At 43.9% G+C, this 20864-nt stretch overlaps 3 protein-coding genes across 4 annotated transcripts; 2 read left to right on the plus strand and 1 right to left on the minus strand.

Annotated features, from left to right (window-relative positions):
- The first annotated feature begins 3 nt into the window (after nucleotides 1-3).
- Nucleotides 4-4181, plus strand: LOC124351471 (nucleoporin NUP35-like). Its single transcript, XM_046801941.1, has 8 exons — nucleotides 4-124; nucleotides 2444-2538; nucleotides 2613-2746; nucleotides 2803-2918; nucleotides 2974-3256; nucleotides 3332-3448; nucleotides 3516-3716; nucleotides 3791-4181. The coding sequence occupies exons 3-8, from the start codon at nucleotides 2624-2626 to the stop codon at nucleotides 3866-3868; spliced, it is 918 nt and encodes a 305-aa protein (XP_046657897.1). The 5' UTR covers nucleotides 4-124; nucleotides 2444-2538; nucleotides 2613-2623; the 3' UTR covers nucleotides 3869-4181.
- Nucleotides 3913-5053, minus strand: LOC124351488 (glucose-induced degradation protein 8 homolog). The gene is made up of 4 exons (XM_046801942.1): nucleotides 4883-5053; nucleotides 4553-4812; nucleotides 4232-4486; nucleotides 3913-4090 (listed from the first exon to the last, which is right to left on the minus strand). Exons 1-4 carry the CDS (start codon nucleotides 5001-5003, stop codon nucleotides 4034-4036), a joined length of 693 nt encoding a protein of 230 aa, XP_046657898.1. The 5' UTR covers nucleotides 5004-5053; the 3' UTR covers nucleotides 3913-4033.
- Nucleotides 5054-5069: 16 nt separating this feature from the next.
- Nucleotides 5070-20252, plus strand: LOC124351429 (AT-rich interactive domain-containing protein 1B-like). Of its 2 annotated transcripts, none has more exons than XM_046801938.1 (14): nucleotides 5070-5189; nucleotides 10733-10834; nucleotides 11443-11581; nucleotides 12722-12889; nucleotides 12979-13866; nucleotides 15495-16497; nucleotides 16567-16979; nucleotides 17060-17152; nucleotides 17224-17588; nucleotides 17667-17817; nucleotides 17887-17997; nucleotides 18088-18245; nucleotides 18337-18595; nucleotides 18666-20252. In XM_046801938.1, the coding sequence occupies exons 1-14, from the start codon at nucleotides 5167-5169 to the stop codon at nucleotides 18858-18860; spliced, it is 4068 nt and encodes a 1355-aa protein (XP_046657894.1). In that variant the 5' UTR covers nucleotides 5070-5166; the 3' UTR covers nucleotides 18861-20252. The 2 variants fall into 2 exon arrangements, with proteins under 2 accessions (XP_046657894.1, XP_046657895.1); XM_046801939.1 differs by lacking the exon at nucleotides 5070-5189 and adding an exon at nucleotides 6745-7009.
- Nucleotides 20253-20864: the final 612 nt, after the last annotated feature.

Consider the following 20864-nt stretch of genomic DNA (forward strand, 5'->3'; position numbering starts at 1 on the left):
GAAGAAAGGACATTTATATCTGGCCGCGCTTAAGGCATGCAAGTTTGTACATCAACGAGACACCTTCAACGGAACACACAAACAACGCACACACCGACACCGACGTCAACGCAGATCTTTAAATGTGAGTGCCTGCGTTCTCTTTTTGTTTCTGTGTGAAATGCTTTCATTCCGTTATTTTCATACTCTGCACATGATAACTAGTAGCTATTTAATTTTGATTGGGCGGTTAGTAGTTTGACGTATCAAAATGAGTGGTTATGTTCTCACCGTATTTTTTATATATTTTTTTTTGAATGAAAGAATTTTTCGTTTAATTTCTGGTCAATTGCAATTCTGTGTCCGGATTGCACTTGCATTTTTATTTTTTTATCTCTTTACCCTGATAATGTTCAATTCTTTCAACGACGTCCGATGACGGCATTCCTCCGTGTGGTGGAAATTTTCAATTGAAGTTTATCAGTAATGCTTTTTATTTGTTCAATCAGACATGGCAACATTAGGTTTTTAGTCTTTACACGTATATTTGTAAAATTACTATAATTTACAAAGAGTTAGCATTGCTACATGAAAATAACACCCCCGTATTAGTCATTACGCATAGCTTATTGCAAAATTAATTTTGAAATCAAGAATAATCAGGATTGATTGTGGAAAAACAAATAGCCTACCGTTTTCTTTCGAAGTTTTAAATTTAGTTCTTTGAGCGTTTTTGCCACAAAGCAACAATTAAAATAATTAAGACATTGACCACCGAGTTGCTCTTATGAAAACATCACCACGCTGCTGTCACTGGACCGAGCCACTTGCAGCTAGGGCTTGTCGGATTGGAGAATTGCGGCTGAGCTTACATTGATGAGTTGATGATACACAGAACAGTGATGATACACGGAAAACAACAAGGATTGAAAGAAGAACAAACTGGTAACGGCGCCACCTGGTGGAGTGTGTCGTCTGTTCTGGATCTTTCTTCCCGGAAGCCCGGATTACCTCAAACCATCGATGAAGGATGTCGGAGAAAAGAAAGAAGGCGCAAATTTATAGACCTAAGACAGTTGATATTTATTGTGGCCAAGTACAAGGCCAAGTACCGTAATTGTTACATGTAATAAATCAAGCAAAAAGTAGAGAAAAGAATCCCGTGCAAAGAAATGTCTGTCATCAAATTTATTAAATCAAGAAAATCCAAAATAATATCGGTATTAGGTCAATTTGTGCGACGTGTCAAATGTTTGTTAGTGACACGTAATTTAATCACGTCAGTGTTCACCGGGCACGTCGTTGACAACCTTTCGATTGCTCAATAATCCCGCGCAACAATCAATAACCCCATTAGTCTGACATCATCGCATACACGGACTGACCCTCTAGTATGACTTTAGATCAAGTACATCTCATCAGGCACTACACCTGACTACCACCTGATTACCAATTGGGATTCTTAGTCTGAGCCTATACCCGCGGACGGGACCTCTGTCTAGAATCGCTAGATTCGCCGATAGTTCGATTAGTGGCGCCAGAGCGGGTGTGTGAGCAACTAAATTTGCTCACTAGTGGTTTCGAACCTTTATCTCAAGGTGCACCTATTCCCAAGTGACGCCTTATTCAATTCACCCACTCGCCTCCCATATTCATTTATAAAATAAATGTTTTTTTTCAATTTCAGTGGTTAATCGGCACCAACATAATAACATATAATATGGTGTATCGATGATTAACCGATATTGGTAAAATTTTAATATACTGAATTTCAATCGGTTGTTTCGTAATTATATTCTACATTAAAATCAACGAAAGCAGAAAGAGAGACTGGTAATTAAAATGTGCAGCAAAGTTTTCGGGATTATCGTAGGGGCGGCGATAACAGGCGATAAGTATCCTGACCGTTTTGCTAGGCCTAAACACAGTGACGAATAGATGACAGTTAAACAATTTCAATGGGATATGAACAGGAAAGATGTGGCGTCTCTTCCTCAATCCGTCAGAAAAAGAATTCATCAACGTGCAAAACAAAATTTTCAAGTTCTAGTTAAAGTATCATCCATAACATACAGACACAAAGCATGGCTTTCACTTTTCACATGCGATAGTAGGCTATTATCAAATTAATTTTCCTTTGCTTTAGTTGGTTGAGAACATCATCTTGTACATTTATTTTACCCCAAGTTTTTGATCACTTGATCAGTTTTGAGTTTTTAACTACACAAGCATTAAAGCTGGGCGTATAGCAAAAGTGGTAAATTCAAATCTTCAAATCTTACCCAATTTTCGTGTTTACGCGTTAGCAGCGCCACCTAAACGTTTAAATAATTTTGAAATTAAATTAGACAAACTAAAAAAAAATCTTCTCATAACATTTTTAATATTTTTATTAGTTTAATCATCAATTTATTCAATAGAATAATTTTACCCGTAAAAATCCAATTTGCATCCTGGTTTGCAGAATGTCTTAATTGCTGTTTGGCAACACCCAACTCTCAAACGTCAGTACTCAGAAGATTGTTTAAAATTTTATCGAACGTTTTTTTTCGTAAAGAGGTATTGAGAACTACATTATGTTTGTATATTCTTGATGTAATCAAAATCTAATAAAAGTTTTGTCGTTCTTCTAGCTTCTAATAAAATGGAACCCATGGCCTTAGGTTCTCCCACAAGTCCATCGTCAGGTACGGGAGTATATCCGAATGTCCAGCAAAGTGGAGCACAATATCTGCCTGGTTATTTAATGGGTGACATTACGAGCCAGGTAAGGCACTTTTGAAAGTTTGTTTCTTATCCAGTACTGTAAATGACTTTCCATAGGGTGGTGGTCGGCCTTTCCAAACTAGCCCTATGAAAATGATGAAGGGGCCCTCAACGTCAGGTTATCTATCTGTTTCCCCTCCTTCAGCATCAGTCCAGACTCCAAAGGCCAACAGGTATCACAAATTAAAAAAATTATCCATACATTTATATTAAATTTATTGGTTGTAGGTTAATTGGAAAAACTGACAAACCTGGAGGCCCACCTGTACAGCGTCTATTTTCAGCTACAGGCCCATCAACCCCTTCCACCCCTTCTGATTATCATCACCTCCCCTCAACCCCCCATGCAAATTATAGCGTAAATTCTCAAGTTGACCAATCAGACACATTTGAAGATTCTGATGCTGGTACATGGGTCACAGTTTTTGGTTTCCCACCCACTGCTGCTTCCTATGTTTTGACACAAACAGCCATGTGGGGACATATTTTAGAGCATCGTATTCCTTCACAGGTATATAAGCTTTGGCAGCCTCTTTCTTTAGAATTTGTTGTTTTCTTACTCTTTCATTTCTATTTTTGCTCTCAGGGAAACTGGATGCATTTGAAGTTTGCCAGCCGCTTACAAGCTAGAAAAGCCCTAGCCAGGAATGGCAGACTTTTGACTGACACTCTCATAATTGGTGTAGTTCCCTGTACTGATGGGGTAATTCACACGATCACCAGAAGAAAAGATAACTTTGATGTCTAATTTAACTTTTTGTATTTTACAGTCCATTATGGAGGAAAATAGAAAGGAAAACATGCCAGGTATGAGCACTCCAGCCATGAGAATCACTTCAACTCCACAACCAGCAATCTGGGATCGAAGCAGTTCGTTTGCCTTGGGAACCAGTGGAACTCCCTCTGCTTTGGATCGTAGCAATCTTAGACCACTGACTCAGACTTACAAAGGAGCACAAGCTGATTATGAGGTACTAGAATATTATCACGTATATGGTGTCCTAAAATTCTAACGCAACACCTTTTGTGTTTATCGACTCTCAAGGTTAACCAACAACGAACGACAGCGCAGCCCAACTCGAGTTTGGTTTCCAAAGCAATGGATTTTGTCTTTGGCTGGTAAAATGTTAAATGTATTTAAGGATAAGGGATTGACAGGATGCACCCTGTTGTTTTAACGAGTCTGTATTCCGATGGATCAGTTGATTAAAGAGTAATTTGTGAAGAGACTTTGTCGATGGAAGGAACAAAACAAGAAATGAGTGTAATTGATTGGGGTCGAAACAATTTACTTCGGGTCATCCAGTGTGGCGCGCGCCAAGTCCGTCAGCCGTGGATATTTTACCTAATAAAACGAAATAAAACTAGTAGAAATCTTCAATGACATGGAAAGATGTTTAATCTGCTGCATCACAATAAAAGACTGTCCAATTCAACTTTTTCCTGACACTAGTTCAGAGAAGTATTCTGACAATTTAGCACCCACTTTTCTCTGATCAAGCTGATCTTGAGACCACATGACCAATTTCATCAAGGAGACTAGTTGAGGGGTTGTGGATTCACGATGCTCTGCCTTGAGGATTGCGGCGTTCAACTCGCTGGCAACTCGTTGACGGTGAGAAGTATGTAGTAGATCTCCAAAGGGGGATTTTTCAGGGTCATCAAAGGCCAATAGTGCTAGGGTTCTCTCCAATTCACCTAAGATGGCTGGATTCTGTTCTCCACGTTCAGCTAAATGTTCCTATTTTAATAGAAAATCTTAAAGATGGAAGATTATGTGCAGATGACTTATGCAGGTTGAATTTACCTGAGCAAATTTCAAAGCTTCTTCAATATTTTTTTGCCTAATGAGTTCAATGAGATGTTGCTGTTGGAGATGGAAGAAGAGATAACGATCTGAATCGAGTAAGTCTGGATGCAGTTGATTAACCAAGGCTGTTGCTTCCTGAATTTTCCCAGCCTGAATGGCATCCCTTATTTTGATCCTTTCATCCAATCTCTCCAGCTCCGCAGGAGCCTTGAAGCCTGCCTCTAATGCAAATTTTTCAGCAGCTTCTTTGAAACCCTCTGCAAAGTCATGTCATAATGCAATCTGGTTAAAATGGAGAACAACACAACTAGAAAAAAATGATTTTACCAGTCACTAAGTAGTTCATCACTAGACGATTCATGTTCGTACGCGGTAGATGAACATTTTCCAACTTTTCCAACCATTCTTGCTTGCCAATTTCTGAAGGCTTGTCTGTAAATGCAGTCATTTTCTACTAGTGTACACTGTTTCGATCAACATCGGGATGTAAATAAAAAGAGCGGTGGCGCTGTCAACTACACAGCAAAACTGCAAAATGGCCGACTATTAAACGTCAGTCACGAAATATTAAAGCCATGGTTTCCCGAGTTCCGTGAAGTTTATCTGCAGTTATGGAAGACCTTGATCGAAACAAGTAAGCTCAATTGTTCCTTTATCAAACTAAACCATCTTATCGGTCAAATTGATTCATTGAGTGACGAACGGCCGTACAGTTTGTTTGCGTTCAGCGTCCATATTCACAGTGACATATAGTAAAGGGTGGGTCTATCAACAAGCTATAATAGCTGTTATGAAACTTTTAGTTTTTGGCGTCTCGTTTCTTTTTTTATTTCTCCAAGCTTACAGCTACTCCTAATGGGTTTTGTAAGTTACTGCAAAGGTTTCCTCCAACTTATTCCCTGGATTGAGTACTGGCACTGATGTTGACGTCAACTCACTGTTTTACCCCCTTGAATCTGACTGAAACAGACTTGTGATGTAAATACCAGAGGATTAATCTCAACTTAAGAGAGTTAAATTACAAGACTAGTGGTAATTAAATCCCATCCATGGAGAGGATGACGGACTGCCTGTCAGTTGTTTCAGGAATCTGATGAGATGGAAATTCATTCATGATTCAACAACGTTGGATGATCAAAAATGGCCAAGATCACCATTTGAGTATCATTAGTGTAGCTAGCCAAGGTATGCATTTTGGTTTACGTCTCTAACACCTCCTCAACTCTGCCCTCAATCAGCGCGATTTGCATTGAAAAAATTGACATTTCGGTTCAAGGTGGCGATGATCGGCCTAGGCTTTTCTTTCATATTTTCGGCTGGTGTGTGTGACGCGTTCTCTCTCTCTCTTTGGGGGATTAAAAGCACACACGGTCTGTCGGTCGTTCAGTCCGTCGGTGCTGGTGTTGATATCCTAAAGGGCGTCAACACTCTCTCATGCTAGCACTCACTCTCTACTCATCGACTAAACAAAAACCGTTGGGCCGCCGCCGCCGCCGTATACCGGTGAGAAATAACAACCCCGAAAACTGAAAAAAAAGAGCTTCTAGTCGCGATAATATTTGGATTGCGCCGGAACCGTTTTCTTCTTCCCTTGGAAACCGTTCGAAAGGTGATGGCAGATTTTTTTTTCCTTTAAAAAACAAGAAGATTTAGATAAAGAAAAGACACCAGCATACACACACACGCAGTTACAACGATGAAAAAAGGAGTTTTTTGTTTTGTTTTTCACGGGATGAACAGCGACGACGACGACGCCCGCATTTTGGGTTTCCGCGTCCCGTATTCCCTCCCTCCGGGTCCCTCCTTCCCCTCTCAACGCAACTCCACCCCGATGGAAAACCACGAAGAGAGACATGCGGATGAAAGACGGGAAATCCTGCTGCTGCTACTACTCGGATCTTTCTCTCTGTGTGTGTATTTTTTCGCTCCCCATTTTTCGATGATTTTTCACGAGCTTACGCGAGCTCATTCCCAAGTCTAGATTTATCACATTAAAAAAAAGAAACGATCAACTTGAGAAACGTCCCGCGGTCCGAATAATCGTGAACCGCTCGAGGTGCAAAATCGCAGACCGTTCTTATTTTTTTCTTTTTCTTCAAGTGTTGTTCCCTTGTTTTGGTTTCGAAAGAAAAGAAAGAAAGAAGAAAAACCGTGGTGTGTCTGTGTGTGTGTGTGGAGCCGAGTTGAGTTTGTGTCTTCAGTCGGTCGACCACCTCCCCAGCGAGCGGTCGCACTTAACTCCGGGAGGATTTTTGATTTTCCTAGTGTGTGTGTGTGTGGGTTGTCTGGCGTAGGCCGCAGTGTTTTAGTTTTTTGTGTGTGTGCATTGTTTCCCTATTTGATCGGCAATGACATCCTCATCGTGATAGAAACTCATCAATTAATTCGAAAGATTCCTTCGATCGGTGGGAATTTACAATCAATCACAATAGCCCAACTACTACTATTACTCAGGTGAAGGATTTGTTTCGTTATTTTCTTCAACCATCCAATACGACGTCGCGTGTTCCTTTTTTTTTCCTTTTGCGGTTTCAAGTCGTGTGCCACGGTCTTTTCAAGAATTGACCGACCCCGGACAGGAAATGGTGAAATCGCCAAAGTCGCCATCTACTCTTTTTTTTCCTCCTTGTTTTTTTTTCTGCGGTTTCGATAACATTATTTTTTATTTTATTTAAAAACAAAAAAAAAAATGTCGAACACGTTGAAGAGATAGTGTAACACATACTCTCCGTCAATGTCACGTTTCGACCGATTAGTTCCCAGAATCGACGTTTCCCATTCGATTCTGATCCTGGGAAGTTGACGATTTCCCGACGCTTAACAATAATAGTTCTTGGGGACGAGACGACGTTGACTGAGGATACAAAAAGGGTTAGCATGTCTCTCGGTGTTGGACTTTCTCTTGGACTTTTCTGTAGTGTTGAGTTGTTCACTGTTCTTGTCTGTGTGTTGATTGGACTCTTTTTACTGTGTTGGTGTGAGTGTCGGTGGTGGAGTCGAACCCAAAAAAGAAGATGGAGCATTTCTTATTTATTTTGCGCTTGACTGTGTACACCCACCACCCTATTCGGCTTCTTCCCCTTTATGTTGTGCGCTCCTGCTCCTGTGCTCCTATATGTGAATCACCCGAAAACTGTGTGTTCCACGGAGAAAAAAGGGGGAGGCTGGCCTGCACGTTCGCGGAGAGTTGATTGCATTTTCTCGACTAGCTTTCCCCCCCACCATGCGATAGAGAGACAGACAGGACACACAACATGTTTTTCGGGTATTGGGAAATTTTTTGGGTGACTCGGACAGGCACCCTTCGATCGATATGTACAACCGCACGTACACACGCTCGTCTAGAAGATGCGAAGAAAAGAAAAGAAAAACACATGGGCAATTGTCCGTTTTATCGGTCCGTGATCGTGAATGCGGGACGCCCTTTTTCTGCTATAGCTGCTCTGAGCGAAACATTGACAAGTAAAAATAGTAGTTTGTCCCACAAAAGAGAAAATGCAAAGAGAAGAGGGGGGGAGGAGGAGAAGGAAGGATGAAGGAATGTTGTTGCCTCCTTTATTTTCTTCTCTTCTGGGCTCTCCCAATTCCGGTTGATGAGTGTCTCTCTCTCTTGTGTGTGTGGTGGAATGCCAAAAAGTAGAAAAACGAAATTGGACTAGTTGGGGAAGTAGAAGAAGAAGAATAACGAGGTATTATGACCTTTGACCGGATGTCTGGATCTCATTTCTTAGTCGAGAGAAAAACCTTCAACCCAAAAGGGAAACAAGTTTTGAGTTTTTCTTGCCTTTCAAACGTCAAACACGGGGCAGGTGGCGACGTGTGCTCTGCCATTAAGCACCAAACCCTCCCTCCCCCTTCTTTAACAGTCACGCTTTTTATTTTATTTTTTCTGTTTCGAATTTTTAAATTTTGGCTCGTGTAGTTGCATCAAACGAAAAAAGAAAAGAACTAGGAATAATTTATTTCTATTCCGAAACGAGTAGCCGGTGGAAAGAGTTTGAAACAAACAAACAAACAAAACCAACAAAAATGGCAAATCCATTCGTGGAAAAAATGAAACGAAATGCGGATGGGTCATGGGTCTGGTTGTTGTTGTTGTTGCTGTGTTCTCATTTCCAATTCCGGGGTTCTTGGGAGAAGAGAGAAATCGTCTGCTCCTTTCTCCATTTCTGTTTATTACCATGTAAAGTTATTAATCTGAATGTCATCCCAACAAATATGGGAAGGTCGTGCCCATTTATGGGACGCGGATAATATCGGGCTGGCTCTAGACGGCTCTCGGAATGGTTCGATTATATATGAATAACATTAGCATTTATCCCGGTGTGTATGTGTGTGCTGTAACCGACTCGAATTCTGAATGAACTTGATTTTTGTTATGGAAAGAACAATCTTAAATCTTATCTAATTGTTGCATGTTTGGCTCAAACGAGTCGAGACATTCGATTCATTTTCGTGACTGGAAATTCATTTTTATTTTTAAAAAAGGAATTGAATAATTTTTTAGGGGAGACTGAATGGACAGCCAACTTTCTCGTGTCATCATCATTATCGCGTTATTCGATTGTTTTTTTTTGTTTTCTCTTTCACTTTTTTTTTTATCTCCGCCCAGTGAGAAACTGCAGACAACAACCCAAAATGGGACTTTCTCACTTTCTCTGTCTCTCTCTGGTTGAGTTATGCAAAGGATGTGGCCATCATGACGGTGATGATGATGTTGTGGTGGCCAACTGGACGTCCTTCCTCCCTTTTGATTCCACGTTTGTCTCTCTCTCTTTGCACCGTCCGTCGCCCGGCTCATAAATCAAATTCAATTTCCCAGTTGATTCATCATCGTTTTCAATCGGAAAATAAACTGATGGCCAGTTCTTTTTGATTCTCTCAACTGGCGTGTCACGGCCGGCAGCAGCCCCCGCTGAAAAGAGCTGGCAGCCATCAAACGGGCGCAGGGACGGAACAACAAAAGCCCCCGCTCGCGGTCCGTCGAGTCCATCAGCGGAGGGGCCTCGCTACTGCTGGTCTCTCACTATTGGTTTTATTTTTAAAACTGGGCAGCAGCTAAAGCGTAGTAGTGGCCGTTAAGGTTGAGTCATAGCGGGCGGACATCATCAGACAAACAACAGAAGAAGAAGACGGACGAACGGACGAACTTTTTCGGTCCTTTAAAAGGTCCGGCTGGACTGCCAGAGAGAAGAGAACTTTATAGGAAAGCCATTAACAATATCCCTATGGCTCCGGGGGGTTTCGCCGATGAAAAGGCCAGCACCAACCGGGGTCCAGCTTTAGCAGTGTAGGCTGTGTTGTTGTTGCTGCTGAGACTGCTATCGTTTCGATAGATATTCTAAACAAGATCTTGTTGTAAGAAGTTGTCAGTTCAGTGTTGTGTGCAGTTGTGAGAAAAAGAAATAAAAAGAAAGCTCTCGGCAGAGCCGGTTCCCCCCACCAATTTCTACGTTCCCATTTTCTTTTCTTCCTCTCAAGTTCTTGGGACTTTTTTATTTGATTTTTCTGTAGGAATCGGAGAAGATGGCGGCCGCTTCTCATGACTCTTAATAAGAAAGCTTCTTCTTCTTCTTCTCTTTGTAGGAGGAAAATAGAGTCATGATGATGATAATAATGATGCAGACGAAAAAACTTAGCCAAACGGGTTCTTCTCTCCTCTTCTCTCCCCGCTAGCCGGACAGAGGCGGCTCGTGCGCGGACCGTGTAGACGTACGTGGGGGTGGGTTTTTAGATTGTGGGCGTTCCTCTCATTCTCTATTCCTTCCTTCCTTCTCTTATTCTTTTTGAGCAAGAAAAATCCAGCTGCGATTCCAGCTCTCGCTCGTGTGGATGTTGGCACCATCCATCACGTTAGGGTTGGACTAGCCGCTTTGTGTGTGTGTGTGTGTGACGAAGTAGCAACATCTGGCGGACCCCGAAAATCCCAGTGCCCACTTGTTTTCTTCCTCCCGCGTTCCCCAAATCCCCCCCCCCCCCCGAACCCGGCCCGTCGATTAATTCGTTTCGGTGATTTGTTTGTATTTATTTATTTTTTGATAGATCTCTGAGGAAATGTTTAAAAACATTTGATTTCTGATATAATCGAAAGAAATGATGCCGTTTTTATGTGTTTTTGGCTTGAATTTTTTGTTTATTCATTTTTGTGTGTGTATTTGATTTGAAACGCATTTACAGAATGGAGTGGGTGGAGATCATCGAGCCGAGGACCAAAGAACACATGTACGCCAACTTGACGACCGGCGAATGCGTCTGGGATCCGCCGCCTGGCGTTTCAGTGTAAGTTTGTTTTCTTATTTCTGGTCTGGTCCTGGTCCTGGTCGATAATAGAGTATAGCGGTTGTAGACGGTCAATTCAACAAAATGGCAAAGCCGGTCGTGAAAGTTTTGTCAATTGAAATGTCTAAAATCGGACGTTTTGCGGGTGGAAATGTGTCGTCGTCGGTGGTGCTGGCTCAGTTTTTTCTCTTCAATTCATGCCCAAGTTGTTTGAGCGCTCGAATAACGACCGACTCTCTCTCTCCCACGATTTACCTGTCTTTTTTTTTAGTTGTTTTTTTGTTTTGTTTTTGGCGACGGGCAAAAGAACGTGGTGATTATCGCCTTTTTTAGGGTTGCCCGATTTTCGGGAACGCGCAAAAAGAATTCCGAAACGCGTTAAAAAAAAGAATAAGAATAAAAAGAAAAAGAAGAAGCGATTTGTCCTTGTCGTTAAGTCCGTCCCGCTTGGCTGGGCGACCTACCCTACTAACCTTGTTTGGCGCAGAAAAATGAAGTCGCGTATTTCCGATATGCGTGATTGTGTTAGATTTTTCAGTCGAAATACAAAAATCATGTTTTTAATGTGGCCGATTTCTTTAACTTCTTTTTTTTTCGGTCTGAAACAGGAAACGGACGACGGACAACCAGTGGTGGGAGTTGTTCGACCACAAGACATCGCGCTTCTATTACTATAACGCCGCCACCCAACGGACCGTCTGGCACAGGCCGCCCAACTGCGACATCATCCCGCTGGCCAAGTTACAGGTGCGGCCCATTTTTTTTCCACCACAACTTTTTGTGTGTGTTTGTCAATTCCGCTGCGATTCCGTTTGGTTTCTTCTTCTCCCGTTTCTAATCTCTCAATACCCGCCGAAAAATGCTCAACCATAAACGCGTACACCGGCGTCCGTGTTTTTCCTACTTGGAACAACAAAACAACAGTTAAGGGTGTGTGTGTCTGAGGTGGGGGGGGGGGGGAAGATTCTTTATCAGTTCCGGAATTCCGACATCCTCCATCATTTTCTCTCTTTCTCTCTCTGTGTGTACTGGCTGGATGGATGGGAAGGAATTAGTATATTTCCGTGCTCTTTAGTTTTTCCTTTTTCTGTTTTCACAAAAATTTGACGTTTGCGTGTTAGAAGACGTTACGGGTTCCCGTCAATCTCCTTCCGAAAGGGGACAAAGTTTAAATAGCCGACACACACACACTGTGTCATGGTCTCGGGATGGAAAACAGGAAGGTCGCCGAGCGTTGCGTGCAACTCCACGTCACGCGCTTCAAACGGATACGCCCCCCTCACAGCTGACGCCCTTTTTTTCAGACAATTATTTCGTTTTTCTTTCTAGCCCCCCCAAAAAATATTGAGCAACAGTCGTGAAAAAATTGGTTTTCCCCCCAAAGTTTTGGCTTCATTTTCTTGTTTTTGACGAACGGGCAATGTTGGAATCTTGACAACAAACTCATTTTGTGTGTGCGAGAGAACAGAGCCGGGCACTTTTGATCTTCTGCGTTTATTTTTCCTCCCCGTTTTTTGGGTTGCGAAGGAGAGACGCAAAAAGAATCCCAAGAGAGAAGAGGCGTGGGAGGTACACACATAACAGTTTGGACGATGGTTGGCCTGATTCTATCCGGGGAAAAAGAAAAAAAGACAAGAGAGAGAAATCTATTTTCGGATAGGAGAGAGAGAGAGAGAAAGCTGTTTAGTTCATCTTGAAATTGTCCTGGAAGGAACAAGGAGGAGGCACAAAACCCTTCTCTTAGACTTTTGAGTGGGGGGATATACGTATGTAAAATAGTTGAAGTTGTTGTCAACTTGGTTACGCAACTTTGCGTCTGCTGTCGAGTGGATCCGGCTGATTTTGTTTGATTTATTTTCATTTCTTTATTTTCATTTTCTTATACAGACGCTGAAGCAGAATACTCAAGTCAAATCGCCCAGCCAAGATTCGGCCTCGTCAAAAGGGGGTGATGAATCTCTATCGCCGTCTCAAAACGGCCCATCAACCGAGAATGTCCGGCCGGCAGCCAAAAAGGAATCCGTTTCCACTCAGACCCCGTCACGTTCCGCTTTGGTATTTCTTGACATTTTCTTCCATTTTTGAAGGATTGCGAAGAACATTCATCAAATGTTTTTCCCTTTTTTCTTTTAAAACAAATTCAGAGCCGGAATGATCGCAATGGAAGCACTGGCGGAAGCGGGACCAGACGCAGTGTGGAAAAGCATCACGAGTCTTCTCGGCCTTCGTCCGGCGGAGGAGGATCGGTCAGCGCTATGACCGGGACGGGGACTCAGACGTGCTCGACGTCACCTGTGGCCTCGCCACGCCCTCACCGGCGTCACCACCATCACCATCATCATCACAACCACCACAATCACCAGTGCGGAAGCACTTCGGGCAGCATCAACAAGCACGGCCACTGTCAGCATCCGCAGAGCGACGAGGATGTGGACGAGGCTCACCTGGAGCCGCTGGCCCAGCTCTCGGCCCAGCAGCAGCAGCAGAGGAAGGTCCGTCGAGGCACCAGTCACGGCGGATGGTACAACCGGCACGGCAAGTCTCAAGATTCCGGACGATCCAGCGATTCCAGCACTCTCTCGCTCAGCAAACGCTCCGACAAGCTGGGCAGCAGCGCCGGATCGGGTCCTCTGGGCGGAGCGTCGCTGACTTCTCCGCTCCGCGGGACTCCGTCGAGTGGGCGGAGGCCGACCCTGGATCCTCCGCCCCTGGAGTTTGGCATCGGCAGCACGGCCAGCACTCCGCTTTCCAGCCGGAAGAAGGGCAGTGGCGGCAGCAGCGGTGGCGGCGGAGTCGGCGGCGGAGGGAGCGGAAGCGGTGGCGGCGGAATGGAATTGTCTCGCCAGCGCAGCCTGGACTCTGAAACGAGTCCCGTGTCGGGATTGATGGGCTCGGCCGGCTTATTGATGGGCAGCAGCAGCACCAGCACCACCCCGACGCCCGTCCGCAGCCACAAACCCAACGACCTCTTTTATCGCGACGGATCTCTTTCCAGGAGTTTGAGCTTCATGCAACAACGACGACCTCAAACGGTAACGCAACAACAACAACAACAACAACAAAAACAACAACGAAAAAAGAAGAGATTCGAATCTATTTCTTTTCTTGTCTTGTTGTTTTTGCCCTTTTGGGATGAGGTGAGGGGGGGGTTGATGGTCTCTGTGTGTGTGTGTGCGGAGACGGACCACCAACCATCGCTGAGAGATCCAGGGGGGTCCAGAGCCAACGCACAAAACCGCCCGAGGGACTTTTGATGGCTTCTCGTTAACTGGCGAGAGAGATAACGTCCGCTCGTTAACTGACAATATCTTGTTCTCGCTTAGTATTGGTCCAGATTGGGCGAAATCTAAACAGCAACAACAGCAACAGCAACAACAACTAGTCTAAAACTTTAACTTTGGACTAGCACCTAACTACTTTTTTTGTGTGTGTCTTAGTTTTTGTTAGTTTAAGTCGGTTTTTTTTCTCCCCTTTGGGTGGGATATCGTAAGATGGGAGGTTGTGGGGGGGGGGGGTTAGATGGTGTGATCCATTAAAATTCCTCCGAGAGGGCGGGCCCGCCCAAGATGCTGTCATGATCATTGGACGTCATGATGGGTAAGGAATAAGACAAACGAGTGTTGAGGCCCTCCAACTAGAAACTTTTTTTAAAAGAACTTTTACACGTAACAACAGAAGAAATATACATACAAGTCTTGTGCATCATCTTGTCGCGACCCCGCGGTTCTCTGGAGTAGGTGGATCAGGATCAAGAAATGTCAAATGGGGGCGTGGTCGTCTTAGCTGGTTATATCAAATGCCGGAGGTGCCAACAACCCGTAACGGTTGTTTTGGTGTGAAATCCTATTTTTTTCTTTTTCTTTTTTCCTATTCAATGGGAAATATAAAAGGATGGGTATAACAGAAAGTTATTTCCCTTCCCCCTAAAAAAAGTTGGGTGAGATTCAAAGAGCGGGGGGAACAAAAAACGGACGTGAGGATTTTTGAAATGAAAATCCATTTTGGAAGGAATCAGACGTGCTCTGACATTTGCCCTTAATAGTCACGCCTATGACGTTTTGAAATCTCTATTTTTACGCGTTTTACTACGTCTGAGGATGATTACATTTTCTTTTAACGATTTTTTTCCTCATTCCAACAACCGAAAAACACAAATTTCAATCTCTCCCCATTTTTGTTGTTTAGATGAGAGAGAAAAGAATTTGAAAACAACTGGGTCCCGTCGTAAAATATTAACACGACAAAATGAGAGTGGCGCCGCTCTGATTATTATTCTATTGCCGTTAAAAAGTTTTCAAACAAGATTTTCTCAGTTTGGCATTCCCGAAATATAATATAAAAAGAAGAAGAAGAAGAAAACAAAAGAGGGCCCTGGACACACCGACTAATAATCAAACCAAATTTTGAATGGATGGCGGGGCGTGTGTGAAATATCTGGGAGGCGGATCATTATTTATGGATGCTTGATTGTCGGTCACGAGGAAGAACAAAACAAATCACGTCTCATCTTCAACAGTAAAAAAAAAACAACAACAACCGGCTCAAAGGGCGAATGCGGAATTCGTGAGGATAAACGTCGTTCCAGATTGTAGCGTCCGTGTTTTATCTCTTGTTTCTGATTTTTGATTTTATTTCATTTTTTGATTTTGATTTTTCAAAGGCTCGCGGCCAGGGTCCGCTGTTCGACTTGTGGTCGCCCCAGCGGGAGCACCAGCTCCTGTCGGGAGCCAACAGCGAGAGCGCTCCAGGAGTGGATAGTCTGTGCACGCCCATGATCAATCGCAAGCAGCGGTCGTTTGAATCGGGCGGCAGCGGAGGGTCCACGGGCAAACCGGCCCGGGTCTACCACCACTCGCAGCTGGACTCGCCGAAATTGCAGCACTTGTCGTCCTCGTCGTCCCAGCAGCAGCAGCAGCAGCCGAGGCAGCAAAGGCCGCTGGGCTCGTCGGCTTCGTTCCGGACGTCGTCGTCGACCGGAAGCGGCGGAAGGGATCATCCGCGCCAATATGGAGGCCCTGGCGGCAGCTTTGGGTCCGATTCCAGTCCTAGTCCAAAACGGGAGAGCAAGGAGCAGCGAGACTCGCTGGGCCGCGTCCTCCGATCCACCGACTCGTCACCTCACTCGGCCGGAGATTCCGGATTGGCAACGACGGGCAGTCGGGCCTCTCAGGACAGCCGGACCAAGACGAGCGCCGGCACCAAATCATCTCCTTCTTCCTCGTCTCCTTCGGCCCAGTTAGGAGCTGCGGCCATGGGCAATCTCTCCTCATCTTCCCAGCCGTCGAGCGCGTCCGCAATGGCGGCCGATGCCAACGGCAGCGCCGTCGAGGCGGCCGGCGGTCCCGTTTACGACCCGGTCCCACTCTACTCGAACATAGATTACAATTATTACCTGGACTCGAAAGCCCAGGCCCATCTCTTGCCACTGCAGCAGTACATCCTGGAACAGGCCAAATTGTCCGGCTACCGATTCGGAGACTCGTCGCCCATCGCCGAAGACGGAGGAGGAGGAGTCGGCGGTGGTGGCGGTGGGCGAACCGGCGCCGATCACTTTCGATCCGACGACGAGGAAGAGCACGACTCACTTCGTCACCGCCTACGGGTTCCCACTCATCTCCATCCGCCGGAACACGACGACAGCGATGACTTTGCCGATGATGAAGGTAAACAATTTGATTGGCGACTCTTATTTATTGAGATGATGAGATTAAATGTCGTTTTGCTTATTGCAGGCATGTCGAACGTGGAGGATTCGTCGTCACTGGAATACCTGGACGAAAGCCAATACCTGGAAGAAGACGATCACTACACCCAGTTCCTCTTGCCACCGGCTCCGCCGCACCGCCAGCAGTCAAAGACTTTGCTGCATCACTTCGGCCCCGGGTCGGGGCCCAATCCCAGCGGCTACACAGTCAGTGCGGATGTGATTGTCGAGCCGGAGTACACGGAAGCCGATCCGGGCATTTCCGGCGGCACTTACCGCAGCCTCCCCGACGGTCCTATGGCTTCCGGCTCGGTTGTTTCTCCCAACTCGTCAGCCCTGATGCATTCGGGTTCCACGTCCTCACTCCGCCCTCGCCCCAAAGAATCCATGATGATCCATCCGTCGAGTTCGCTGTACTCGCCAGTCATGGACCGAGCCGGGGTGAGTGTTAGGTTTCCATCGATTTTCCACTCGATCCATTAATTGGTTTTTATTTTATTTTGTTTTGTCTATGTCCGCAGCCGTTCGCCATGGAAGGATTCCGTCAGTCAGTGGATTCCGCCATTCCGGCACCTTCCAGCAAGACTAGTCCGTTGCAGCGATCTTCGTCAACGGTAGTAGTACTTGAATACTTTCCGTCTGCACTCTGAGCTTTAACTTGATCGATCCTGAATGTTCCTTGCAGCTTGGGCCCAACGGCAAGGGTCCCACCACTCCGACCGAGGGCGACATTGAAAAGTACGCTCAGAGCCACCTCAACATCCACAAGAAGGGCCTGTTCCGCAAGAATTTGTCGATCCGGGACATGCTCAGCTGGTCCAAGGATCCCATCCGCAAGCCGATGCTCCCGCTGGAAGACAAGACCCTGAAGAAGGAGGCCTGCGATCTCTTCAAATTAGTGCAGATTTACATGGGCGATCGCAAGTGCAAGCCGGGCATGACGTGCAACTCTGTGGCCCTGGAACTGTGCAATCACGCCTGGAACAAGCCGGCCCTCCGTGACGAGCTCTATTTGCATGTCTGTCGTCAGACGACGGAGAATCCTCGCAAGTACGTCTATGAGATGGCCGTTTTATTCTAAACATTTATCTGGAATGTCTTCTTGTGTTTATTCTGGCCCGTTTACAGGGAGAGTCTCAGACGCGGTTGGGAGCTGATGGCCGTCTGCCTCTATTTCTTCCCACCTTCGCCCAAGCTAGAGCCTTATCTCGATGGCTACATCAACCGTCATCGCGATCCCGGTCTGAATTTCACCGAAGTCGCCAAATGGCCCATTCACGTACGCCGATTGTTAGACTTGGACGCCATCTGTTGCCCAAATTTTCATTCTTCTTTTTTAAACTTTTAGGTGCAAGTGTCTCATTACGCCACGATTAGTTGTCGACGGCTGATGCGGATCGGTGCCGCCGGACGACGCCACGAGCGCAAACCCACTTTAGAAGAAATCGAGCAAGCCAGGGTGCGTTTTGAATCATTTCATTGATAATCTAGTGCGTCATTTGAATAATACCTGTTTATTTATTTTTTTCCTTCTCTTCCGGCACTTTAGTTGCAAATTTTCCGGCCCAGCATGTTTGGCAACACCCTGGAGGAGATAATGATGGTCCAGCGCGATCGCTTTCCTCATCGCAAACTGCCCTGGATCCAGACAACGTTATCAGAAGAGATCCTTCGACTCCAAGGCGCTCAAACCGAAGGCATTTTTAGGTGCGCCAAACAAACTCCGCCCCTAATTGCCTCCCGCCTTTAACCTCATTTCTATTTCTCTTTTTTTTTGTGTTATTATTTCACGTCGCAGAGTTCCTGCAGATGTAGACGAAGTCAATAGCTTAAAGAATCGAATGGACCAATGGGAATTGTGTCCCGTTAGCGACGCTCACGTCCCGGCCTCTTTGCTGAAACTTTGGTACCGCGAACTTTACGAGAGTCTCATCCCTGATGAACTGTATCAGGATTGTGTTCAATACTGTGCCGATCCCGAGCGAGCCGTCGCCATAGTTCACCGTCTGCCAGAATTTCACCGACTGGTTCTATCGTATCTCATCCGCTTCCTACAGGTTCTTCCGTGTTCTTTTTTTCTATTCTTCTTCTATTCCAGTTGTTCATTTTCTTTCTTTCTCTCTGCAGATCTTTTCGCAGACCGAAGTGTCTTCTGTGACCAAAATGGACGCCAGCAACTTGGCCATGGTGATGGCACCCAACTGCCTCCGCTGCAACGCCTCCGATCCTAAAGTCATCTTTGACAACGCCCGCAAAGAGATGGCGTTCATCCGGACGTTGATCCAGCACCTCGACACCTCTTTCATGGAGGGCGTTGTTTGAATCTTTGGAACTTTGTGCCGTGCTGGGAAAAGAAAATGAAGAAACAACCCAAAAACTCAGCAACAAATCCCCCCCCCCCCCCCCACATGTAGCATGAAGATATATAGTCCTTCTTCTCTGTCTTTTTTCTGTTACTTTAACCCGGTAGTTATCTCGACTTCATTTTTTAAATGATTAGCCGCATTTTTCTTCTCGTTTTTTTTCCTCCCCATTTTTACAAAAAAACTTGCAGGTTCAATTTTACGCAATCTAAGTCATTCGATTTCAAATGCAAACCACGAGGTCGCAAGCTCCGCCCCGATTTTTTCAACACAGCTACATCAAGAAACTGAAGGCAGCTTTCTTTCGTTCACCTTTCGTGTGTTTGTGTTTTTACAAAAGAAACAAAGAAAAAAAGAATTTTTTACTTTTTTCATATGCGACGGTAATAATTTAGTAATAAAGATTTAATATAAATATCTCGAAGCTAGAAGAAGAAGGAAAAAAAAAGGAACCGATTGCAGCTCTCGTTTGCATTTTGTCTTGAGGAAGAAGGGAGAAAAAGTAGAATGGAAGAAGACGAAAAAAATTAAGAAATGTCATTTAATTAAATCCCCCTAAAGACAAATCTATTCACGAGATATGCCTCCAAAGTCAATAGTTTTCGATTGTATAAACTCTTCTTAACATCCTCATTTGTTGGATATTTTTTTTTCTTCTTCTTTTGTTTTATTTTTTTATTTTGTTTCGATTAAAATCAACTGAAATTTTTGTGAATTCCTCTGTGGTTCGTGCCGACGATTCGATTGGCCCATACACTCACGCTTTTTTTTTCTTTTGAATTATCCAAATTTTTGCAATTTCACTCTTCAATAACGTCTTGTTTCTCTCTTGTCATCAATTTTCTCATCAACAATATGGGGCAGCGATGTTTCGTGTTGGAAAACTTCGGCCACATTATTTTTATCTGCTAGAAAAGAAAACCAACAAAAATGGCGTTGACAAAGTTCAATCGAATAAAAAAAATTATTATTTTTTATTTTATTTTTCTACCTTTTCATTTGTGTTGTGTGTGTTTTTTCCCCCTTTAAAAAAATTTCCATGAAAAGATGTTCATCAAATCCGCTCGGACAGCTTGCAAATGTTCTTGCATGTTCTTCCGCCTGTCTCATCACATTCAAATCTCCAGTCCCCTCGGGCTGTCTAGCCATCTTTAATATTCTCTCTTTTGCCTTCAATAATTTGATGATATGTGCCCATTTGAAAAACACTTTTTTTTTGTCTTCATCTATTTTCTTTTTTTGTTGTTGTTTTCTTCACGAAACTGACACACACACACATACACACTGAACCTTTTATATATATAATCTATTTCTCGTGCTTTTGTACTATATTATACGGCCGCCAACTGAATCCCTCGTCTGATTTGTTCTTAAGCTTTCTTTGTTTAAGAAAAAAAAATCTCATGAAAGGAAACGGTACGTATTGTACAGTCAATCTGACAATCTGTCAAAAAACGCATCAAATTTGAAACTACGTGTTAATTTCGATTTTCTTATGTATAAAAAAGGTAATTTTTATTTTTGAGGAGAATCTGCAGCTCAAAAGCTCTCGAGAAATTCGGAGGGGAAGATATTAAAATTAATAAAAAACGATAGGATGAAAAAAAAAATTTATTTTAATTTATTGTGTAAATATTTATAGTTTTTTTATGAAAACCAATAAATGAGCTTTGTTAATAAACTAATTTCCTACATTATAAAGTTTGTTTTAACTTATAATACCTTGTGCTTGTGGTTTAATTACAATATCATTTGTTTAAAACACTATCGTCATAACATTTACAAGGCGGAATAAGTGTTGCCAAGTTCTTTTAATCGAATTGTTGCTCAGCTCAGATGACTTATTGGTGTGATGCAATCAAACATACTAGATATGATATTGTAATTAAACCACAGGATATTATAAGTTAAAACAAACTTTATAATGTAGGAAATTAGTTTATTAACAAAGCTCATTTATCCA

Source organism: Daphnia pulicaria, chromosome 1 (assembly GCF_021234035.1).
Source record: "Daphnia pulicaria isolate SC F1-1A chromosome 1, SC_F0-13Bv2, whole genome shotgun sequence".
In the NCBI taxonomy this organism is placed as follows: domain Eukaryota; kingdom Metazoa; phylum Arthropoda; class Branchiopoda; order Diplostraca; family Daphniidae; genus Daphnia; species Daphnia pulicaria.

Coding starts and splice junctions, on each gene's coding strand:
- LOC124351471 (XM_046801941.1), top strand. CDS start 2,624: ATGGAACCCATGGCCTTAGGTTCTCCCACAAGTCCATCGTCAGGTACG. Junction 2,747..2,802: donor TGGGTGACATTACGAGCCAG/GTAAGGCACTTT, acceptor GACTTTCCATAG/GGTGGTGGTCGGCCTTTCCA. Junction 2,919..2,973: donor CAGACTCCAAAGGCCAACAG/GTATCACAAATT, acceptor TATTGGTTGTAG/GTTAATTGGAAAAACTGACA.
- LOC124351488 (XM_046801942.1), bottom strand. CDS start 5,003: ATGACTGCATTTACAGACAAGCCTTCAGAAATTGGCAAGCAAGAATGG. Junction 4,487..4,552: donor AAGCTTTGAAATTTGCTCAG/GTAAATTCAACC, acceptor CTATTAAAATAG/GAACATTTAGCTGAACGTGG. Junction 4,091..4,231: donor ATCAGCTTGATCAGAGAAAA/GTGGGTGCTAAA, acceptor TCGTTTTATTAG/GTAAAATATCCACGGCTGAC.
- LOC124351429 (XM_046801938.1), top strand. CDS start 5,167: ATGGAAGACCTTGATCGAAACAA. Junction 5,190..10,732: donor GAAGACCTTGATCGAAACAA/GTAAGCTCAATT, acceptor ACGCATTTACAG/AATGGAGTGGGTGGAGATCA. Junction 17,153..17,223: donor TGCAGCGATCTTCGTCAACG/GTAGTAGTACTT, acceptor TGTTCCTTGCAG/CTTGGGCCCAACGGCAAGGG.